This window comes from Impatiens glandulifera, chromosome 4 (genome assembly GCF_907164915.1).
Source record: "Impatiens glandulifera chromosome 4, dImpGla2.1, whole genome shotgun sequence".
Taxonomy (NCBI): Eukaryota; Viridiplantae; Streptophyta; class Magnoliopsida; order Ericales; family Balsaminaceae; genus Impatiens; species Impatiens glandulifera.
In genome coordinates this window covers 41037140-41057108 of record NC_061865.1, presented here as the reverse complement: position 1 = coordinate 41057108, position 19969 = coordinate 41037140, and the positions used below count along the sequence as shown (strand labels likewise).

Genomic DNA, 19969 nt, shown 5'->3' with positions numbered 1-19969 from the left:
TTTGTTTAATTAGTTTTAATTGGTAAGTTATTTAGATTAATTAATAATTTGTTTTCTTAATTAACAATGCTATTTTTGTACGATTCTTGGAAAATTGTGGGTAAAGATTCAAGATTGAGAAAGTTCCAACAAGAAGATCCAAGATCCACCAAGATGGACCAGGATCCATTGAAGAAGGTGTCATTTCGGAAGTTAAAGCCCATGGAAAGGTCAAAATCAAGGTCAATGTCAAGTCAATACATGGATCCAACTAAGGGATCCAACCGGTGATTCGACCCAACATCCAACCGAGATCGAACCAAGAAGAAGTATGTGGAGCCTCCTAGAATCTTCTAACCGCGTGAGAAGGAGAGAAATGAAATTTGAATTTTGAAACTCAAACACTATGTACATGAGGTGTAAACCAACCTACATCAAGTCATGATATTATTGGCCAAAACTTGACATGTAATTTCATTTAATGAAATGTCAAGAGGAGAATGTGTCCATTTCATCTACATGGCAAGCCAACTCTAAGGAAAATCTATAAAGAGTTTTAAAATCCCATGACATTTTAACTTCCTTTAGGACTATGGAAGTTAGTTTCCCCACATGACTTGGTAGATATTGTTGTAAGTGGGCCTTAGGCTCTAAGGTTTTTTCAAAAGTTTTCTATAAAAGCCTACCCTAGACCACTTATCATAAGGAGAATATAGTATCCTTTCCACTTACCAATGAAGCCTTAATGAAACAATGTGAGGAGAAGAGATTGGAGAAGGTTCCTTCAAACATACATGATCTCTATTTTCTGCAGTTCAAGAAGGGATCAAACTTAGATGATATTCTGAAATATATGCATACTTATATTGGATCCAATTGTATGAAGCTAGAGAGATAGTGTGAAGAATTGAACCTCTTAGCAAATTAAAGGAAATAGCCCAGACATGGTTTAAGCTTTGGAACATCCCAACACACATGTATAATATAGAAGCTCTAATTCATTTTTCAAGTTTAATGGGGAAACCCTTATACATGAACCCAATTACAGAAGGAGTAGAGGAATTTACCTTTGCTAGAATAAACATTGAAGTGTATCCTCGAAGTACGCTTTCAAAGAACATGGCAATAGTTGACAGGAAAGAAAGTTTACATTCATAGAAACCTCAAATTAATGGAGGTAACACGTGTGTATTTTCTGCAATATTTTCCAACATACTAACACTAAATGTGCAAAAGTAATTGAGGAAGAGAAGAAAATACTGAAAGTCCAAGAAGAAGAAAAGTAGAAAAATGAAACAGAAGAACCAAGGATCAAAGAGAATATTGGGAAAGTTAAAAACAATCAACAAGGAAAAAATGCAGAGGAAGAAATCAAGGAATGATTAGAGAAGGAAGAAAGCAATGATGTATAGGAAGAAAGCAAGGTAGAATCAGATAATAAAGAAAATAATGAATCGATGAAACATGGGATGCTGAAGAAGATAAACCTAAAGACAAGAAAGAGGAAGAGGAGAAGATGAAATCAAAGATATAACAAAGGAGAAAAGTGAAGATGAAACTAAGTTTGTTGATCCTCAAACACGTAAAACTGAAGTAGAGAAAAACAGTGACAAAACCCTAAAATCCTGAAAAAAAATATTTTTTATCATATTAGTATGGGTTCATATAGAGAAAGATCAAATAATGGGAGTAGACAGACATCATCATCTGCTTCAATTCAATCTTCATTCATGAAGAACGAGAGAAGAATGGGACGTGAAAGAAGGCAATATTGTCAAAATTGCAGACATGAAGACAACACAGGTTAAGATAAATAGATTATAGTCTTTGTTCATTGTAATCTGTGTTTGTAATATTTTTGACTGCTACCATTCAGAAACTCTTGGCTCGTTTGTTTGTCATCTTACAATCAAAATTAGGGTTTGTCTAATTTTGAGTATTGACCCTCTCATTTTTTTGGCTTCTTAATAAAATTGTGTTAAACCATTTTTCCAAAAATATTATGTATCTCAAATATAATCATTTTATACCAAAGGATAAAATGATGTATCTCAAATATAATTGGGTAATATAAAGGATAAAATTATGTATATACCAATGTATCAATTATTGTTCAACAAATAACAAATAAAATGATGTATTTACCATCTAAATATTAATAATTTCATTAGAAGATTAGTGGGTTTTCATAATAAAAAAAATTAACAATCTCTCAAAGTACATCTATATATCCACTGAACAAAATCCATAAAACAAAATGGGTTCCCCAACCAATTCAACTGCCACAACATACATATAGTTTCCCCACCCAATTCACTATATATCCATTAAATAAAATTCATAAAACAAAATAGGGTCTCCCACCCAATTCAGATGCCCACAACATACATATAATAAGTCCCCCACTCAATTCAACTACCCACAACATACATATAATAGGTCCTCCACCCAATTCACAATATATCCACTAAAATAAAATCTATAAAACAAATGGGGGTTTCCCGCCTAATTCAATTTCCCACATCATACATATAATAGGTCATCTATCCAATTCAACTGCCCACAACACATATATTAAGTATAAATTTAATAAGTAACTTTACAAAAATATATTTCATTACACCATTTTGGCAGCTATTACAAAAAAATTTCAATACATTTACAAATATAACAAGTTTTCATACAATAGCCTAGTAATTACATCATTTTAGTAATAATAGTATAACACAAAAATAATAAGTAATAATTTTAGTTTTTAAAAACTCAAATTAAAAGGAGTACGTACTAAATGTTTGGAGAGTGAAAAGTTCAAGTCGTCAATTCTCCCTAAATTCGATCGATTTTGTCTTGCACTTGAGTAAACAATATTAACAACTTTAAGATGGAAGTTGATCAAGTTTCATCGCTTTTTATTGTTTTGAAGTTTAAAAAAAATACCCATAAGGTTTAAATTTACTACAAAAATATAAGAAACGTGATTAAAAATATTAGATCCTCGTATAATGCACATTTCTTTAATAAGAATATATAACCATTGTTTCATCGGTTTAGGTGACACGATTGTAGTCCGAGATGGTGAATTAGAACCTATAAGCCGATATTATGAAGACAGTTGCATTTGTAGACTTCTGTCCAAGAAATTTGTGAAAATTTCTCCACCCTCTTCATTGGAGAATCTTTTTTTGTTTCTTTTAGTATTTCTAGATGAAATCTTTGGCCACTTTTACATAGTAGAAATCGCATTAGATTCTGTTGGTTCACTCTGAATGTCGTCTTGCAGGTCCAAAATTTTATTTTCAAGCTACTTATCAGAGTTACTTGATCCCTCTTCACCAGTTGGTGAAAATGAAAGCGATTGAGAAGGAGAGCATATATAGTCACTTATTGCACGAGTATTAAAGAAAAGACGCTCCAATAATAATTTGGAATTGACTTTTTCTCTTTTGATACAAAGATTTTTTTTCATAGAGAGAAAATAATATCAACAATTAAATATGCAATATTAATATGTGTTCAATATGATAAAATTACTCACCCGAACATATTTCCACCAAGAATTGCTCTCATTTATCATATTCCGTATTGGATCTCATCCTAGGCCAGTTTGAAGTTTAGCCTAGCGTAATTCAAATTAAGGGTTTTTCTTGTGTGAAAAGAATTATTATTTTGTATGATACAACTGGCATTTGTCCCAAAAGACCTTAATTAATACATTCTATGTAGAGTTTGTTGGCCATTGTTTAACGGTAATCATTTTATCTTTTCCTAAACATAGTAGTTTTAGAAAAATTGTTGTCTTCTTATGAAATGTGTCTCACTTTGATGGAATTGATTGGTTTATACTTGGTGGTTTATATAGTGACACTATTTTAATACAAAGAAAACCAAAACCAAAAACAAATTAACATTGTATAAGTATTGCTTATTCTGTTGCAACATTTTTACAAGAACAAATTTGTATTGCTTTTAGAAATTATTTTATGTATTTTTTAAAAATAGTTCAGAGCTTTTAAATGTTAAAAAACAATATTTAAAATCAGAAGGTTAAAAATAAACCGGCCTAAGGGCCATTGGACTAGGTGTTAGATGGACCGTCAGTTCGCGAGGAACATTTCATCATCGACTTGGGCCGGTTTTGGACCGAGGTCAATACAGATTGGTCATTGGTCAGCGCGATGCAAGACACGGAAGCTAACCAGGCGAGACGTGATTGACTCAGGTTCTAGAGGTGATATTTGGTCGAGTCTCGGTTTATCTTCAACCTCCAACTAGACCAAAACTATATGTTTTGACGAGAAGGTTCTGATTGCAATTATAAAGACATGGGGAGCTTCGTCTCCCCATTTAGAATTTTTTAACAAGGTCCCAGAGTCATCAATCAATCGGAAATGGTATCAACGAAGCTTTAATAGAAATAGTTTTTTTTAGATCGGAAAATCTATTTTCTTGGTTGACGGGTTTGAATTCTAATCTTACCAAAAGCTTCCTTATACTTACTAGAACTAAAACCAATCCTTTAAACTCAACTCTCTACATGATTTAACCATATTTAAAATTGAAATACGAAGTTTTTTTTTTTTTTTAAATATTGAATTCGGGCAAACATGCATCATTTGCTTTGAAATTGATTTGAAAATATTCTTTGTGTTAGGAAGCTTTTGAGATCATTGTTCTAACATAAACCCAATTTCTATAAAATTTTAATTCAAAATTTTATTTTTTTAATAGCTTTATTGATTCAAATTAGTTTCAACGTAAAACTCGCAAATGGTTTTATAATCAATTCTAATTGAAAAATCAAAGAATCATGCATCATTGAAGAACAAATGAACTAATATGTATAACTTTTAATTTTGATTCATATCATGAATGATAACTTAAAGTGAGTAGGATAAAACTTATGTATACTTGTTAAAGCTTTTAGATGAATCACAACCGAACTTCGGTGTGCTTACACAAATTTTCTAAAACTGAAAAGTTTGAAGAAATTTTATTGGTAAAGTTTTGTTGGAGGTTGATTGTGTTGGGTTTTGGGCTCATATTTAATTAGAGTTTATATATTGTAATTGAGCTTTAAGCCTTTATTGAGCTTAGGAGTAGTAGTTTAGTCTTTTGGCTTTGATGTACTCCTATAAATAGAGACATTGTAACCTAGGGTTACTTGGACCATTATTCCATGAAATATCAATAGAATGGACGACTCCCCGAGGATGTAGACATTATTGGCCAAACCTCGTTATATCTTGTGTTCTTTATTATTCTTACCACTTTATCTTTATATCTTCTTTTATCGCGTGTTTAGATTAGATCTTTTCTCAACAAGTGGTATCAGAGCATGTTTTGAGAATGTTTAACATAATCTATTTGTGAAGATATGACGGAAACCCTAACCACCATTGAAGAAGTTGTTGATATTTGTGCTTTTGTTGAAGATTGCTAGTTATTTGAGAAAACGACATTGGTTGGAGAAGATTTAGCTGCTGTGAAGATTTGAGTCGAAATCTTCAATTGCTAAGGAGATATCAACGGTCGTTAAAATATTTCTTAGTTTTGGGTGACGCTCTATTGAGAAGAAGAGAGAAGAAGATAATGGGTTTTTTGTTCTTCTCGACGGCGCCAATGGGTGCAGGTGACGAAAAGTCGCCGTGTAGGCAGTGACACCAGAATGAAGAAGATGAGGTATATTCTTTTTGACATATTTTAATTTGAGACATATGGTCTATTAAAATATAAAAAAAAGAAAAAAATATATATTCCATATATATATATATATATCTATATATATTCTATATAAATAGATATTATATTATGATATAATATAATATATAGAGAGGAGCCAAGAATCTTTGAAGCGGTCAACAACTAAGACTTTTTCAACTAAGACTTTTTATTTAAGTCTCATTTGATTTCATAAAATAGGTTTAAGACCTATTTGATTCCAATTTTCACAAGTAAAAATAAAATTCTCAAAGCTTTGTATGCTTTGATCTTGGATTTGTATTAAGGCTTGTTTGACTTGAATTTCTCAAAGATGGAGATTTGTGATTTATCTTCTAAGAGATTTGATATTCGTCAATATGGAGATTGAAAATTGGAGTTGAAAAAGAAGGTGGAGTACTTATTCGATGTTGCAGATTATAAAAGACAATTGATGCAACATGTAAAGGGTTTTCTGATTAAAGTAGGTGGTTTTAATGTTCGTTTGCAAGAGTGTATTTTTGATATGTGTGTTTTAAGGCCGGATTTGGATTTGCATCAACCTTATGAGTAGGTTTTGATTGGCAATCCCGGTAAGTTCTGGTGCGAAATTGTCAAGTGGATGTTGATGCCTCAAGGGTTCTACCAAGAATGATAATTTCTAAGGTATGACTTGAGGGTGCACTAATCATATATATATATATATATATATGGTTTGTTAGATTCTTTCTATGCAGAATTTGGCTAGAAGAATGTGGAGAACAAACGATACATCTTCATGCTTGTTGAAAATTAGTTGAAGGTTTTATTATAACCGATTATTGTCTTGGCATACATGAGTGACATTATTTCACTATGTCGAGGGCTTTGACTTGAAGCAATTCTCGGATGAAATAAGTTTGGAGAGGTTTTTCTTTGGAAACCGGTTATTGAAGAAGTCAAATTAAAAGAGGTAGAGTGAAAATCTAGTAGTAGATTTTCGCCTACAACCGCGCAGAGTTCATCAAACTGATGATCGGAGATTCAAATAGAGTCCGATTGCGCTGAAATTTTATCGAGAGGGTTGGTAACTCATTCCTCTACATTTTCAACGGCCGGATCAAGGTTTGGACGTCTCAAAGTTTGTTTTTCTGGGGTTTAAAGTGTCTGCCTAATTTTAAATTTATTTGACTTCTTTGGGACCAAAAAGTTTGTATCTTTTTGGTTATGACCTTATCTTATTGGAAGAGATAATCAAGATGAAGATTGTGATGATATTATGTGCTTTTACACTTGACAAAACATGATCGAGTATGGAAAGTTGTTATTTATAAGGTGTTTACCGATGATAACATTGTCGACATGTTGACAGGGCAATCATTTAGGCCAAATTGCAAGATTATATTGAGTTGGCGGGTGATTAAGGATTGCAACAATTCCAGTTAACACATATTATCAATGAAAGACCAGGAAGAGGAAGACTAATGAAAGACACTTATAAGTTGAGGTGGAGACATCTTGAAAGCAACTCTCAAACGACTGAGAAGAAATCATTGCATTATCTTCTAATGTGAGAAGATAAATAAAAACTTTGAGTGGGATTCCTAGTCATGAAAAAGGGGCTAGATGTGAGACTCGGTTAATTCGAAGGTGATGATTTTGTTACTTCTTTTGTTCTATCTTAATTGTCTATACATTGTGGATCATATATTAGATGAATTGGATTGTTGAGATCTTGAATAGGGATTCCTAGTCATGAAAAAGGGGCTAGATGAGAGATTCGATCAATTCAAATGAAAGGATATTCAATTTCTTTCAGAGAAACTATAGATGATCATTTGAAGCATGGGTGAAGACAATTAAAGAGAGAGATATTGAATATTAAAATAATATTCTTGGATTACTAGGCATTTTTGGATTCAAGAAACTAGCCGATTGCAAGCTAATTTGTTCAAGGAGAAATATGAGGTTCAAGTTGATTGAGTATGCAACGTTCAAGGCAATATGGACGACAAATACTTTGTCAGATCTTGAGTTAGAGAAAAGAGATATCGTGATATCCTAATTTATTTGTTATGAAGTAGACGATAAAAGTTTATCTTGGGTCTTCTCGCTTTCGATCAATATCTTATTTTAAGGAAGTATGATGGAAGTTCATTTTGGGTGTCCTTAGTATTCGATAGATATCTGATTCTGAAAAAGTAGACGATAAAAGTTCTTCTTGGGTCTATTCGGTATTTTGGTTTTAGTCGATTGTTGGACTTGAAAAATAAGACACTCTGTTTGTGGCAAACAAATGTAAAGATTATTTTGACATAATAAAGAATTGTTAATTCTAGTTTCTGCATATGTCAACGGGTATGAACAAAGATTGGGAAGAGTTGTTGAATGTCTCTAGTCGCTGAAGTAGCGTAGTTGCCAAATTTACTTTGTGTTATAAACTCTATGATTTTATCTTCTAAGGACTTTTGAACGGAAGTGGAGGTATAATGATTTATCTCGTGAATGGCTCGAATAGTGAAGATTGATGTGTGGCTCATAACTTTTTGATGGCGCGATATACGTAATGGTGGAGATTGTTATTCTTCTAAGGGCTCTTGAGTGGAGTGGAGGTGAAGATTGATGGGTACGGCTCGTGTATTTCCTAAGGGACGTGAAATTCGTCAAGGTGGAGATTTGTAATTTTTTCATCACATCTCAATAAGCGCGGTATTCGTCCAAGGTGGAGATTGTTGGGTTTTGGACTCATATTTAATTAGAGTTTATATATTGTAATTGGGTTTTAAGCCTTTATTGGGCTTAGAAGTAGTAGTTTAGTCTTTTGGCCTTTGATGTACTCCTATAAATAGAGACATTGTAACCTAGGGTTACTTGGACCATTATTCCATGGAATATCAATAGAATGGACGACTCCCCGAGGATATAAGCATTGTTGGCCGAACCTCATTATATCTTGTGTTATTTATTATTCTTTACTACTTTATCTTTATATCTTCTTTTATCGCGTGTTTAGATTAGATCTTTTCTCAACAGATTGATAATCTGAGTGTTGGTTCTTGTCCTTTGTCTTGGTTAAGGAAGGCTGTTTATAGAAGCCTTAAGTTGGTTGAAGCTTATGGATAATTTAAATCAATCAAAAACAATATTAATAGTTATTGTCTTGCTTAGCTGAATTCCATAGGCAATGATTCAGGCTAGAAGGTATGGCGGTCATTTTGATTTTTGAATTTCATCATTTGGTCAAAGATCGAGCGAGTTCCAATATTTGAAAAATCAAAGATTGTGGACTATTCCTATTTGGGTGTCACGAGAAAGAAGACAAATTAGGAGAAACGACGTTGTTTTTGGTTTTTGTTTGGGTGTTGGACGCTCCGTTCGCATTCTATCTGGCTATGGCGTTTCGTGTCTTGGTCATTAGTGTGGCGTTAGTCATACCCTCTAGTTGTGTTGCATATACCCTCTGGTGGCTAAAGGAGGTGGATACCCTAGGTTCCCAGCCTCTCTAAGGTCCTGGGTTCGAGTTTGTTAGACAAAAAATTCAGCTCGTCTAGTTAAATTGGTTGAATAGATTTGCGGGTTTTTTGCTTAACCCGTGGGTATTAGTCACACTCCGGAAAAAAAGCGAAACCCAACGTTCTAAAAGAAATAAGTGAGGAGTTATATATAAAAATTAATATAAAATAATATTTGCAAAATAAAAATAACTAAACAAGAATCTAGATGTTATATACGATGATAAATTAAAAAAATTAAAAAACAATCTCACATCTTTTTAAGTTGGTTTTAAAAATGAACTCATTTAAGTTTCATAATAAGGTGAGTGATAAATAAAAAAAAGAATGAAACAATATTGAAGAATCTTTACCAATAATATGAGTAAAAAAATATCATTTAATATAATAACTAATTAGCATATATATATATATTTGGTTAAAATAAAAAGTAACTCATATAAATTATGAAAGAATATATATAAAAGAGTTTCTATATTAAAGATTAATTACAATGACTGTATATTAAAAAAGTAAAAAATAGTTCAAGATCATAAAACATCATCTCATTTTCTTTTAAAGAAAGAGACTACCACAAAAAAAACATCATCTCATTTTCTTTTAAAGAAAGAGACTACCACAAAAAAAACATGAACAACAAAATTGGTATGTGCAACATCAAAGTACAAAAATTTGATACAACAAAATAAAATACCACACCTAACAATATAAAACACCAACTTAAATATAAGTGGTGAAAAAAAGAAAAGAATCGTCAAATACTCACCAAATATCCTAAAATAAAATAAAAAAAATATTTAAAAAATGAGGCATCAACTGAGGGTGTAGGCGAGTCAAACTACACGTGAGTAACTCGATCAAAGCTCGGTTCGAACTCGGTTTGACCGAGCTCGAGTAGAATTCGAGTAGCTCGATTAAAAAATCGAGCTTGACCTTTATATTTGTTGTTTGAATAGCTTGATATATATATATATAACAAATCAAACTCTAATTTCTTTGCGCCGCCCACCACTTTCATTCTCAAACCCTTTATCTCTCATTCTTCCATTCCAAAACAGTCAAACTCATCTCTCTCTTCTCCTTCCATTCTCGTTTTCTCCTCCTTTCATTCCCAAGCCAAACTCATCTCTCTTCTCCTTCTATTATCAAATGATCAAACCCCTCTCTCTTCTCCTTTCATTTTCAAATTCTTTCTCTATCAAAAGATCTCAAAGTATTTATTTTTTGAATTCTACTATTAACAGAACAGTTTTTTCATTGCCTTACTATTTTGAATTTTATAAAATTTAAAGATCATTATATGATCAGTGTATCATATTGTCAAACTTTTAATATTTGTGATGAACATCTTTTAAATATTTAATTTCGTTTGTAATTTTTAATTGAGATGTTTGTGATTAAATGATTATCTTTAAATTATGTGATTATATTTATATTTCTTATTCTTAAATAATATTGTGATTATATATGTGTAGTTTGTGAAATATATATATTATATTATGTTTTGAAATATTATTTAGTAGTAAAATATAATTTTAATTTTAATTTAATTTTTGAGTTTTCGAGTTCGAGCTCGAATAGCTTGAATTGTAATCGAGCAGAGTTGGAGTATTTACAATGCAATTCGAGTTTGAATATGAGTAGTATGGTACTCGGCTCGACTCGATTATCCCTAAGCTCAACATTTATACTATTTGGATTATATATATGTACTAGCATTTAGCCCGTGCATTTGCACGAGTAATAATATAAAAATCGTGAAAAAAAATTACGGATAACATTTTTTATTTTATTTTTAACCGTTTTGAGTTTATGGGTGAGTCAACCCACAATCCGACACAAGTATTCATTTACTCAACATCATTATATATTAGTTAGTTAAAAAGTTGAACTTATATTAATATTAAAACGTCCCGCGTTTATCAAATTTGGTGTTGAATTTAAAATATAAAGTCTTTGTAGCCTAGTTGGTTAAAGAGTTGTACTTGTTTTGTTAGGTTGCAAGTTCGAAACATACCTCTAGCATTTTTAATTTTATTTTTAACCGTTTTAAATTTAAAAATGGGTCAACCCACAATCCGACCCAAGTATCCAAATTAACCACAGCTCTCGACCCGGCAATCCGGACACTTTAAAAATTAAGCATCATTATATATATATATAGATTAGTTAGTTAAAAAGTTGAACTTATATTAATATTAAAATGTCCCGCGTTTATCAAATTTGGTGTTGAATTTAAAATATAAAGTCTTTGTAGCCTAGTTGATTAAAGAGTTGTACTTGTTTTGTTAGGTTTCAAGTTCGAAACATACCTCTAGCATTTTTAATTTTATTTTTAACCGTTTTAAATTTAAAAACGGGTCAACCCACAATCCGACCCAAGTATCCAAATTAACCACAGCTCTCGACCCGGCAATCCGGACACTTTAAAAATTAAGCATCATTATATATATATATATATATATATATATATATATATATATATATAGATTAGTTAGTTAAAAAGTTGAACTTATATTAATATTAAAACGTCCCGCGTTTATCAAATTTGGTGTTGAATTTAAAATATAAAGTCTTTGTAGCCTAGTTGGTTAAAGAGTTATACTTGTTTTGTTAGGTTGCAAGTTCGAAACATACCTCTAGCATTTTTAATTTTATTTTTAACCGTTTTAAATTTAAAAACGGGTCAACCCACAATCCGACCCAAGTATCCAAATTAACCACAGCTCTCGACCCGGCAATCCGGACACTTTAAAAATTAAGCATCATTATATATATATATATAGATTAGTTAGTTAAAAAGTTGAACTTATATTAATATTAAAATGTCCCGCGTTTATCAAATTTGGTGTTGAATTTAAAATATAAAGTCTTTGTAGCCTAGTTGATTAAAGAGTTGTACTTGTTTTGTTAGGTTTCAAGTTCGAAACATACCTCTAGCATTTTTAATTTTATTTTTAACCGTTTTAAATTTAAAAACGGGTCAACCCACAATCCGACCCAAGTATCCAAATTAACCACAGCTCTCGACCCGGCAATCCGGACACTTTAAAAATTAAGCATCATTATATATATATATAGATAACAAAATCAATAATTAATTTTGCTTATATTGAAATTGTGATTATTTGACTTGTATCATATCTAATTTATTTATTGCCAGTTATATCTTTAAAAAATGAAAACACAATAAATAGACAGTTAAATCTTATTAAAATTACCTAATTCAAAAATATAAATCATGAAATCATATTATTACCAAACTGTTAATATATATATATATATATATATATATATATATATATATATATATATATATATATATATATATATTATCTGACTTTATAGTTGACTGATTGAATTTATTAAATATTAGCGGTTTAATAATTTTTTGAATTTCCTACACTTGTATCAAATAATTCATATTAGATATTTATTAAACAATTAATCAAACAAATTTTAACATTTTTTATTAAAAAAAAGATGTAAATTTAAATATAAAATAATAAGAATAATAAATAATAGTTATTTGAATAAATTTTTATATAAATATAAAAATAGATAGATTTTTTTTTTTGAATTGACTAAAAATAATTAAATTATTTAACATTAACCTAAAACTGGACAACAAAATTAATAACATTAAAAAAAAAACTTAACTTTTTTTTTTCATATTCATATTTTAAAATTAAACAAAAGTTAAATATTACTAATGTTAATTAATTATAAATATAATTTACAAATTACAATATTTTATAATGTGCAAAATTGATTGGTACATGGCATTTTTATTACGAATTATTTGAGTTATTTAAATAAATTTTATATCAAATTCTACAAAGTTTATATTTGATCATATATTATGACTCATCAAATATTTTCAATTCTAATTGAAGATTGGATTTGAATAGTCGCGTAGCAAGTCAACTCATAAACTTATTTGAATTAAAAAGATTTCTGTACGATATTTAAAATGATTAATAAATCACGAATAATATATTAAAATAAAAAAATAAAACGCTCTCATTCCATATTTATTTATTTCGGTAAAATAACTTATCTTCTCACATATCTCATCACATATTTTTTTCGAATAAACCTCTCATCTCGTGACCTAACACTTTCACTTTGGTCAATCAAATATTTGATTAATATTTTTTAATATTTAACATCGTGATCTCCCACTTTGATCAATCAAATATTTGATTCATATTTTTTTAACCACTTTCAATTGATACCGGTCTATTATCCATAGACAAACTACATCACAATCACACTTGGTTAAAGGGATATACTTGTTTTGTTAGGTTGTAAGTTCGAAACATACATATATCATTTTTAATTTTATTTTTAACCGTTTTAAGTTTATGGGCGGGTCAACCCACAATCCGACCCAAGTATGCATTTACTCTCACATATATATCCAAATTAACCACCGCTCTCGACTAGGCAATCCGGACACTTTAAAAATTAAGCATCATTATATATATATAGATTAATTAGTTAAAAAGTTGAGTTTATATTGTTAAAATGTCCCGCGTTCATCAAATTTGATGTTGAATTTAAAATATAAAGTGTTATTAGCCTAGTTGGTTAAATGGTAATAATTGTTTTGTTAGGTTGAAAGTTAAAAACATACTTATACCATTTTTAATTTTATTTTTAAATGTTTTAAGTTTATGGACGGGTCGACCCATAATCCGACCCAAGTATCCATTTACTCTCACATATATATCCAAATTAACCACAGCTCTCGACCCGACAATCCAGACACTTTAAAAATTAAGCATCATTATATATATATATATATAGATTAGTTAGTTAAAAGTTGAACTTATATTGTTAAAATTTCTCGCGTTCATCAAATTTGGTGTTGAATTTAAAATATAAAGTGTTATTAACTTAGTTGGTTAAAGGGTTAAACTTGTTTTGTTAGGTTGCAAGTTTGAAACATACCTATAACATTTTTAATTTTATTTTTAACCGTTTTAAGTTTATGGGCGGGTCAACCCACAATCCGACCCAAGTCTCCATTTACTCTCACATATATATCCAAATTAAGCACAACTCTCGACCCGGCAATTCGCCTCCAGAAAAGAAGCGGATGCTTAGGCGAACCACTGACTGAATCTTAAGGGCTTTGCTCTAACTCTCGACCCGGCAATTCGGACACTTTAAAAATTAAGCATCATTAATTATATATATATATATATATATATATATATATATATTTGTGATACAATTTAAGAAAATTGAATCATAAGTGGTCAAAAGTCGCAACATGTTAAAATTGGTGTTCACTTGCTAAAAGTTAAAATCAGAATAATTGTAACGGTTTTGCTCCTTTTTATTTACTTTTTTCAAAAATCAAAGTTTTAAACATGTCACCTCCATTACTTTTCATCACCATTTCATTTTTTTTAAAATAAAAACAACTTTGTTCTTTTTTAAACTCTTGTTAAACCATTTTTTTTTAATTCGTAACATTTTGGTCTATTAAGCCGATTTTACCACGGACTACCTTGGTGAGGTCTGAGGTGTTCTCATTAGACTTTTTTAGGATCACAATAGTGACGACAGAGATTACTACCGTCTCGTTTAATTTTGAGAATTTATTTTCCTAGTTTTATAATGAGAATTTTTTTTCTACAATCTTCGTTTTATTTGGTTTTCAAGAATAAAAATTATAATTTTTTATGATAAAATTATAATTGGCATCTATGATTGGACCATTTATCTTATTTCATATAGTTAAATTTGTATTCTTTCACTTTCTATCAATTTTATCTTTCTTTATGGTTAGAGATGATAGATTTACTCTTATTAGTCTCTAGACTTGTACTCTTATTAGTCTTTAGACTTTACTTTTTTTTTTCTTTCTAATTCTCTCTATCATTACCTTTCCTCAATAGAACACGAGTTACAAAGTTTGGCAAAACAAGAGTGATAAAAGCAATCCTCATTTGTCATTATCACTAGGCTATTAGGTTTTCTTTAATAATAATAATAATATCTTGTTTATTTAACATAATTAGTGTATAAGATCTAGTTAAATTTTAGTTACTAATCTATGATAAAGTTATAACTAATAGTTGAAAGTGATTTAAGCTAAATTCTCTTTACAGTATTTTATATCTATGTTGGTTAAATATCAAATAAAGTTATATTGAAAAATATCAATATTAAGTTATGATTAAATAAGAATAAATTGAGAAACAAATATGATATTGATATTGACTTAGAGTATAAAATCAATATGAAATGCAAAGAAGATTGATGAAAACAAATAAGAAATAGAAATATGATGGTGTCTTGGTTGATGATACTATCTTAAACAATTTTAAAGTTGATAATATTTTTAATTTATTGATTAAAAATTGTCAAATGGACAAATTGAAGACTAATCAAGATTCTCTTTTAATCCTTACAATTGAAAACTCATTATTATGGTTAAAGTTATACGAAATTAGGTTTCAAACGTCGTTAATGTATTATGTACGTGACATTTATAAGTTAGTAAATACAATATTAATGTCCTTAATTTAAGTACTAAATTTTAACGAAATTAGGGTTTTGACATTTGATTCTTTAAATTTTAGTAATTAAAACTCTTAATTCGTTAAAATTCAGTACTCAAATTAATGATATATATTTTTTATAATAAAAGAGACCCCTCGATTTATATTACAAGAATTCAAAATTTTAAAAGGAGAGGTACAACTTGAATTGACACCCATATAAAACCTCAATTTAACTAATTTATCGATTAAAAATTTATTAGAAATAAATTATTAAATAAGTTGAACAGTTTTTATATATAAAATTTAAAATATTATGGATTATTTATTATTAAATAATTTATATTTTATTAAAATTTACCATTTATATAATTCATTTTATACTTTTACTATCAATAATAATGTTAAATATTATTTTTAAATAACCACTAAACTTGCTTTAAGTTTTTCAACTATTTTTAATTCTACAAGGATAGACGTGTAAAATTACCATATTGCCCTTACGCTTACCATCCGTCCGTATGGTCCGTTGATCAAGATGGTCAATGGCTCCTCTTCCCTCCAACCCCCAAGCTTCTATCTTTGCCAAACATGAGGAATGAGAGAAAATAGAGAAAGAGAAATACAGAGACATAAACCGAGAGAAATCAATCTTTAGGAAAAAGAATGCTTCCGGAGGAATGGATACCACCTTGTGGGAATCAATGCACTAAAAAGTACGCCGCCCTTACGCAGATTCCATGTAACGCCTTACCATTCTCTCATCCCTCTTATTCCTAGCTTTTTAATCACATTTTTTGTTAATCAGGTTGATTTTTCTGTATAGATCGATCCGAAGACATATATATATGACTATATTGACATGTGACTGAAAATGCTTATATACTAATTTCATATTTACTGATTTGTCGTGTCGTTTTTCTCTTGTGGAATTTAGGGTTTATCTAGTATCCTCATGATCTAGCTTATAAAATTAATGGGTCAAGGACCCTTTAAGTTTTAGTGAAATGGGTCCATACCATATGCCAGAAATGAAGTCAACTGTTATCTTTTCACCAATTAATTTATCAATCTTTAGTTCTTTCTAGATGCTGCAAAATGAAGTCTTGTTCTGTTATGTAGGGAGAATATTCTGCAAGAAAGGATGTGATGCTGATGGTGAATCATGGGAGGAGTGTAAGTATCACTTCTTTTTCTATTTACATGAAGTGGTTTGTGGATAATATTAAAAACCAGTTTATGAAAACTTAATGTAAGTCTGAGATCTAAAGATTGGATTGACTTAGTTTTTTTATTGGGAAGGGAAGTTAAATATAATAATGCAGAAAAGACCAAAATTTAGTACATTAACTTATGATTGTTTTAGGTTCTGATTTTCATGTCTATTTATGTTTTTACCAGGCTTGAGTGAGTGTGATGAGATATGTTACAAGGATCCAGTTTTGAAGGACCAACAATGGTCTGCCTTCATTGATCGTTCTCCTGGTCAAGTTGCTTACTCGGAGGTTAATATATCATCTACTTAACTTTTATGCACCATTCCAATGAACTGGATACATGATATAAGTTTAGTAATATTGATCATCTACACTAGCTAGGCATAAGTGGTCCATATAAGGTGTTACAAGCTTACTTTTAGAATGTTTTCTCGAGTATTAGTTTTTTTTTTGAATGTTGGAAGCTAGCATGACACCCCACAGCCATGACCTCCACTTCGGAGTGCTAGTTTTGTTGTTTTCTTTGGATGAGTCATTCTAGACCTTCCAAATAAAGAGTTCAGTCAACTCAAATATGACATTGTAACTCACTCAAGGTAGCTCAAGCGATGGTAAGAGTCTTAATCTAAGAGGTTAATGTCTCAGGTTCAACCTTGATTGAAATGGGTGTCATGACCGAAATAAAAAAAGAAAAATAAATCTGGCATTGTATGGGAAGGAATCCCACCCTTATCTGGTATGTTAACAGTGTAGGGATCAGGGCCATCTGACAGTTTCTGATGGTACAACTTAATCTTCATGAACAAACACATTTATAACTTGTATTTTTTCTTGGGAGGGTGGAGACTGGACTCAGGAAATGAGTAAAATCATAGCCTTTGTACATATGTTGCCTTTACAGAAAATGGTGCACTCATGGATTAAGGAACGGGAGGTAGTGATTGAGAAGATCTTTGGTGAAATTAGGCCTTATCTTTTCACATTCTGTCACTAGTAGAAGTAATAGTTTGTTATTAAGGCCTTAAAGATTATGAATATTCAAACAATTTTGAGAATGGAATTCTAACGTACCAGCCTAAAACTCTAGGATTTGTATTAGACTTGTATAGATGAGGTGAGAATGTGCTAAGCCTGTAAAGAAGATAATTCAGATTCAATACTATTTCATTTGATACCTCAATAATATATACTTTTACTCCTTATAAGCTACTAACATACTAATCTACCATCTTACTCTACTAATTACCATTCTAAGCCTATACTATATTACTACTACTAATATATTATATATCCTATACAGAAATGGATGCATAGGTCTTGTTTCTACAATTGAACTAATTTTGGAAGAAAAGATGGCTTAAACTCTATATTACAAGCAGCTTGACTGATTTTATTTTTCTTAGTTTTGCATCACAATTTAAAGAGAAGGGAAAGAGTTAGCTTGCATTTAAGATGCTCTTTTGTTTCTAGTTTCCTCCATTAGTTCATTTAAGAGTTAACTATTATATTTATCTTCATCATTGTACTGTTGTTACTTGTTTCATTCATATAGTGTTTCCTTTGATGTGGTTAGTTTCTAGATTTGCTTGGTATTGCTAAATTCTAACTAGATCATTGCTTCTTTCAACATGTAGAAGTGCTTTCATGCATGTGTAGCTGGATGTGGTTACAAGGTTAGTCCAAATTAATTCTTTCTCATCAATTTATCTTATTGTTTGTTTTTTAATCTGAATCTTAATATGAATCGTAAGTGACAATGAAATCGCCAATTAATTTTGAATTTGGGTTAGTTACACCCGTTTTGTTTTCAAATGTGATCTTATATGACAAATAAAAGAGCCATAATTCAGCTGATTTGGCTAAGTTTGGCAAACAATCTAGTGACTAAAGGACAAAGTTTGGCAGTTATTGTAGCTAATATTGTTGTTTTTGGCAGTTTGAGATTCCTTCTGAGGAAGTTAGTCAAATTCATCCTAACAGACCAACTGAACCACCTCCTCCCCCAAAGAAAGAGACGGCTTCACCAGTTGTGGAAAGTAAGCAGTCCGCCAAGGCTAAGTTAAACGTGAATGCTGAAGACATACTCAACTCATCTGCCTAGTGTATGTATGAGTGGGGAATGCAAAATTGAACCTTCTCAATTTTGTCTACTAACATTATAGCTTCTTCTAGTTAAACTTCTTAGCTTGATTTTTTTTATAACAAGAATCATTTTATTAAAAGCGGTGAGTGATTCTTAGCATCTACCTGTAAGTCGGGATATACATTGATTGGGAACAAACAGGCATTAGTTAGCCTGAGATATGGTATTTTAGGTTTATGAATTGATACATGCTTATGGTGACAACTTTCTTCTAGTTGTCGACCCTCTAATTATGTTATAGACATTTTAAGTATGATCTCGTATTGTGTTCATGTGCAGGCCTGACGGAAAACAAATCTGTTCTTATCTTTTATTTAACTTGTTATATTAAAAACATACTATAATTTTGTATTATAATTAACACAAATTTAGTCTAATTATAATAATATTTGTATGGTATCAGGTTAAACATTGGTAGAGTATGTTTTAAAATTAATTTTGAGAGGATGTGGCCCAAGGGTCCTATTGTGGGGAATTTGAGTATGTGACCCTAAAAATAGGGTGAATTGAGGGGAGTGAGAGTGAATAATTTAAATAGCGTTGGTGACCTTCTTTTTTTAATGACAATTATACCCTTGTGTAACGCAACTCCAGTTGCGTGACGCAATCGAATTTTTTTTTTCGTCTCGCGGTTGCGTGACGCACCTGGGGTTGCGTGACGCGGTTGCGTAACGCAACGGGGGTTGCGTGACGCAATTGAAGCATTTTGTCCAAAAAATTTCATAATTAAATTTTTTGAAAAATAAAAATTGCGTCACGCAACTTCAGGATGCGTGACGCAATAGGGACATTTTCGTCAGAAAAAAAAAGATCACCAACGCTAATTAATTTACTCACCCTCACCAAAAATAATTCACCCTATTTTTTGAGTCATTTGCTCAAATTTCCCCCTATTGTTGGGATATGCCTTCAAGATATACTATA

At 30.5% G+C, this 19969-nt stretch overlaps 1 protein-coding gene across 1 annotated transcript; it reads left to right on the top strand.

The window, feature by feature from the left end:
- Positions 1 to 16245: 16245 nt before the first annotated feature.
- LOC124935836 lies at positions 16246 to 19301 on the top strand. Its single transcript, XM_047476269.1, has 5 exons — positions 16246 to 16427; positions 16808 to 16861; positions 17087 to 17190; positions 18537 to 18575; positions 18839 to 19301. Exons 1-5 carry the CDS (start codon positions 16352 to 16354, stop codon positions 19001 to 19003), a joined length of 438 nt encoding a protein of 145 aa, XP_047332225.1. The 5' UTR covers positions 16246 to 16351; the 3' UTR covers positions 19004 to 19301.
- Positions 19302 to 19969: the final 668 nt, after the last annotated feature.

What these genes read in the sequence shown, in the direction of transcription:
- LOC124935836 (XM_047476269.1), top strand. Translation starts at nt 16,352, where the DNA reads ATGCTTCCGGAGGAATGGATACCACCTTGTGGGAATCAATGCACTAAA. An exon ending in GTCAAGTTGCTTACTCGGAG is followed by an intron (nt 17,191 to 18,536) that starts GTTAATATATCA and finishes TTCAACATGTAG; the next exon opens with AAGTGCTTTCATGCATGTGT. An exon ending in TAGCTGGATGTGGTTACAAG is followed by an intron (nt 18,576 to 18,838) that starts GTTAGTCCAAAT and finishes TGTTTTTGGCAG; the next exon opens with TTTGAGATTCCTTCTGAGGA.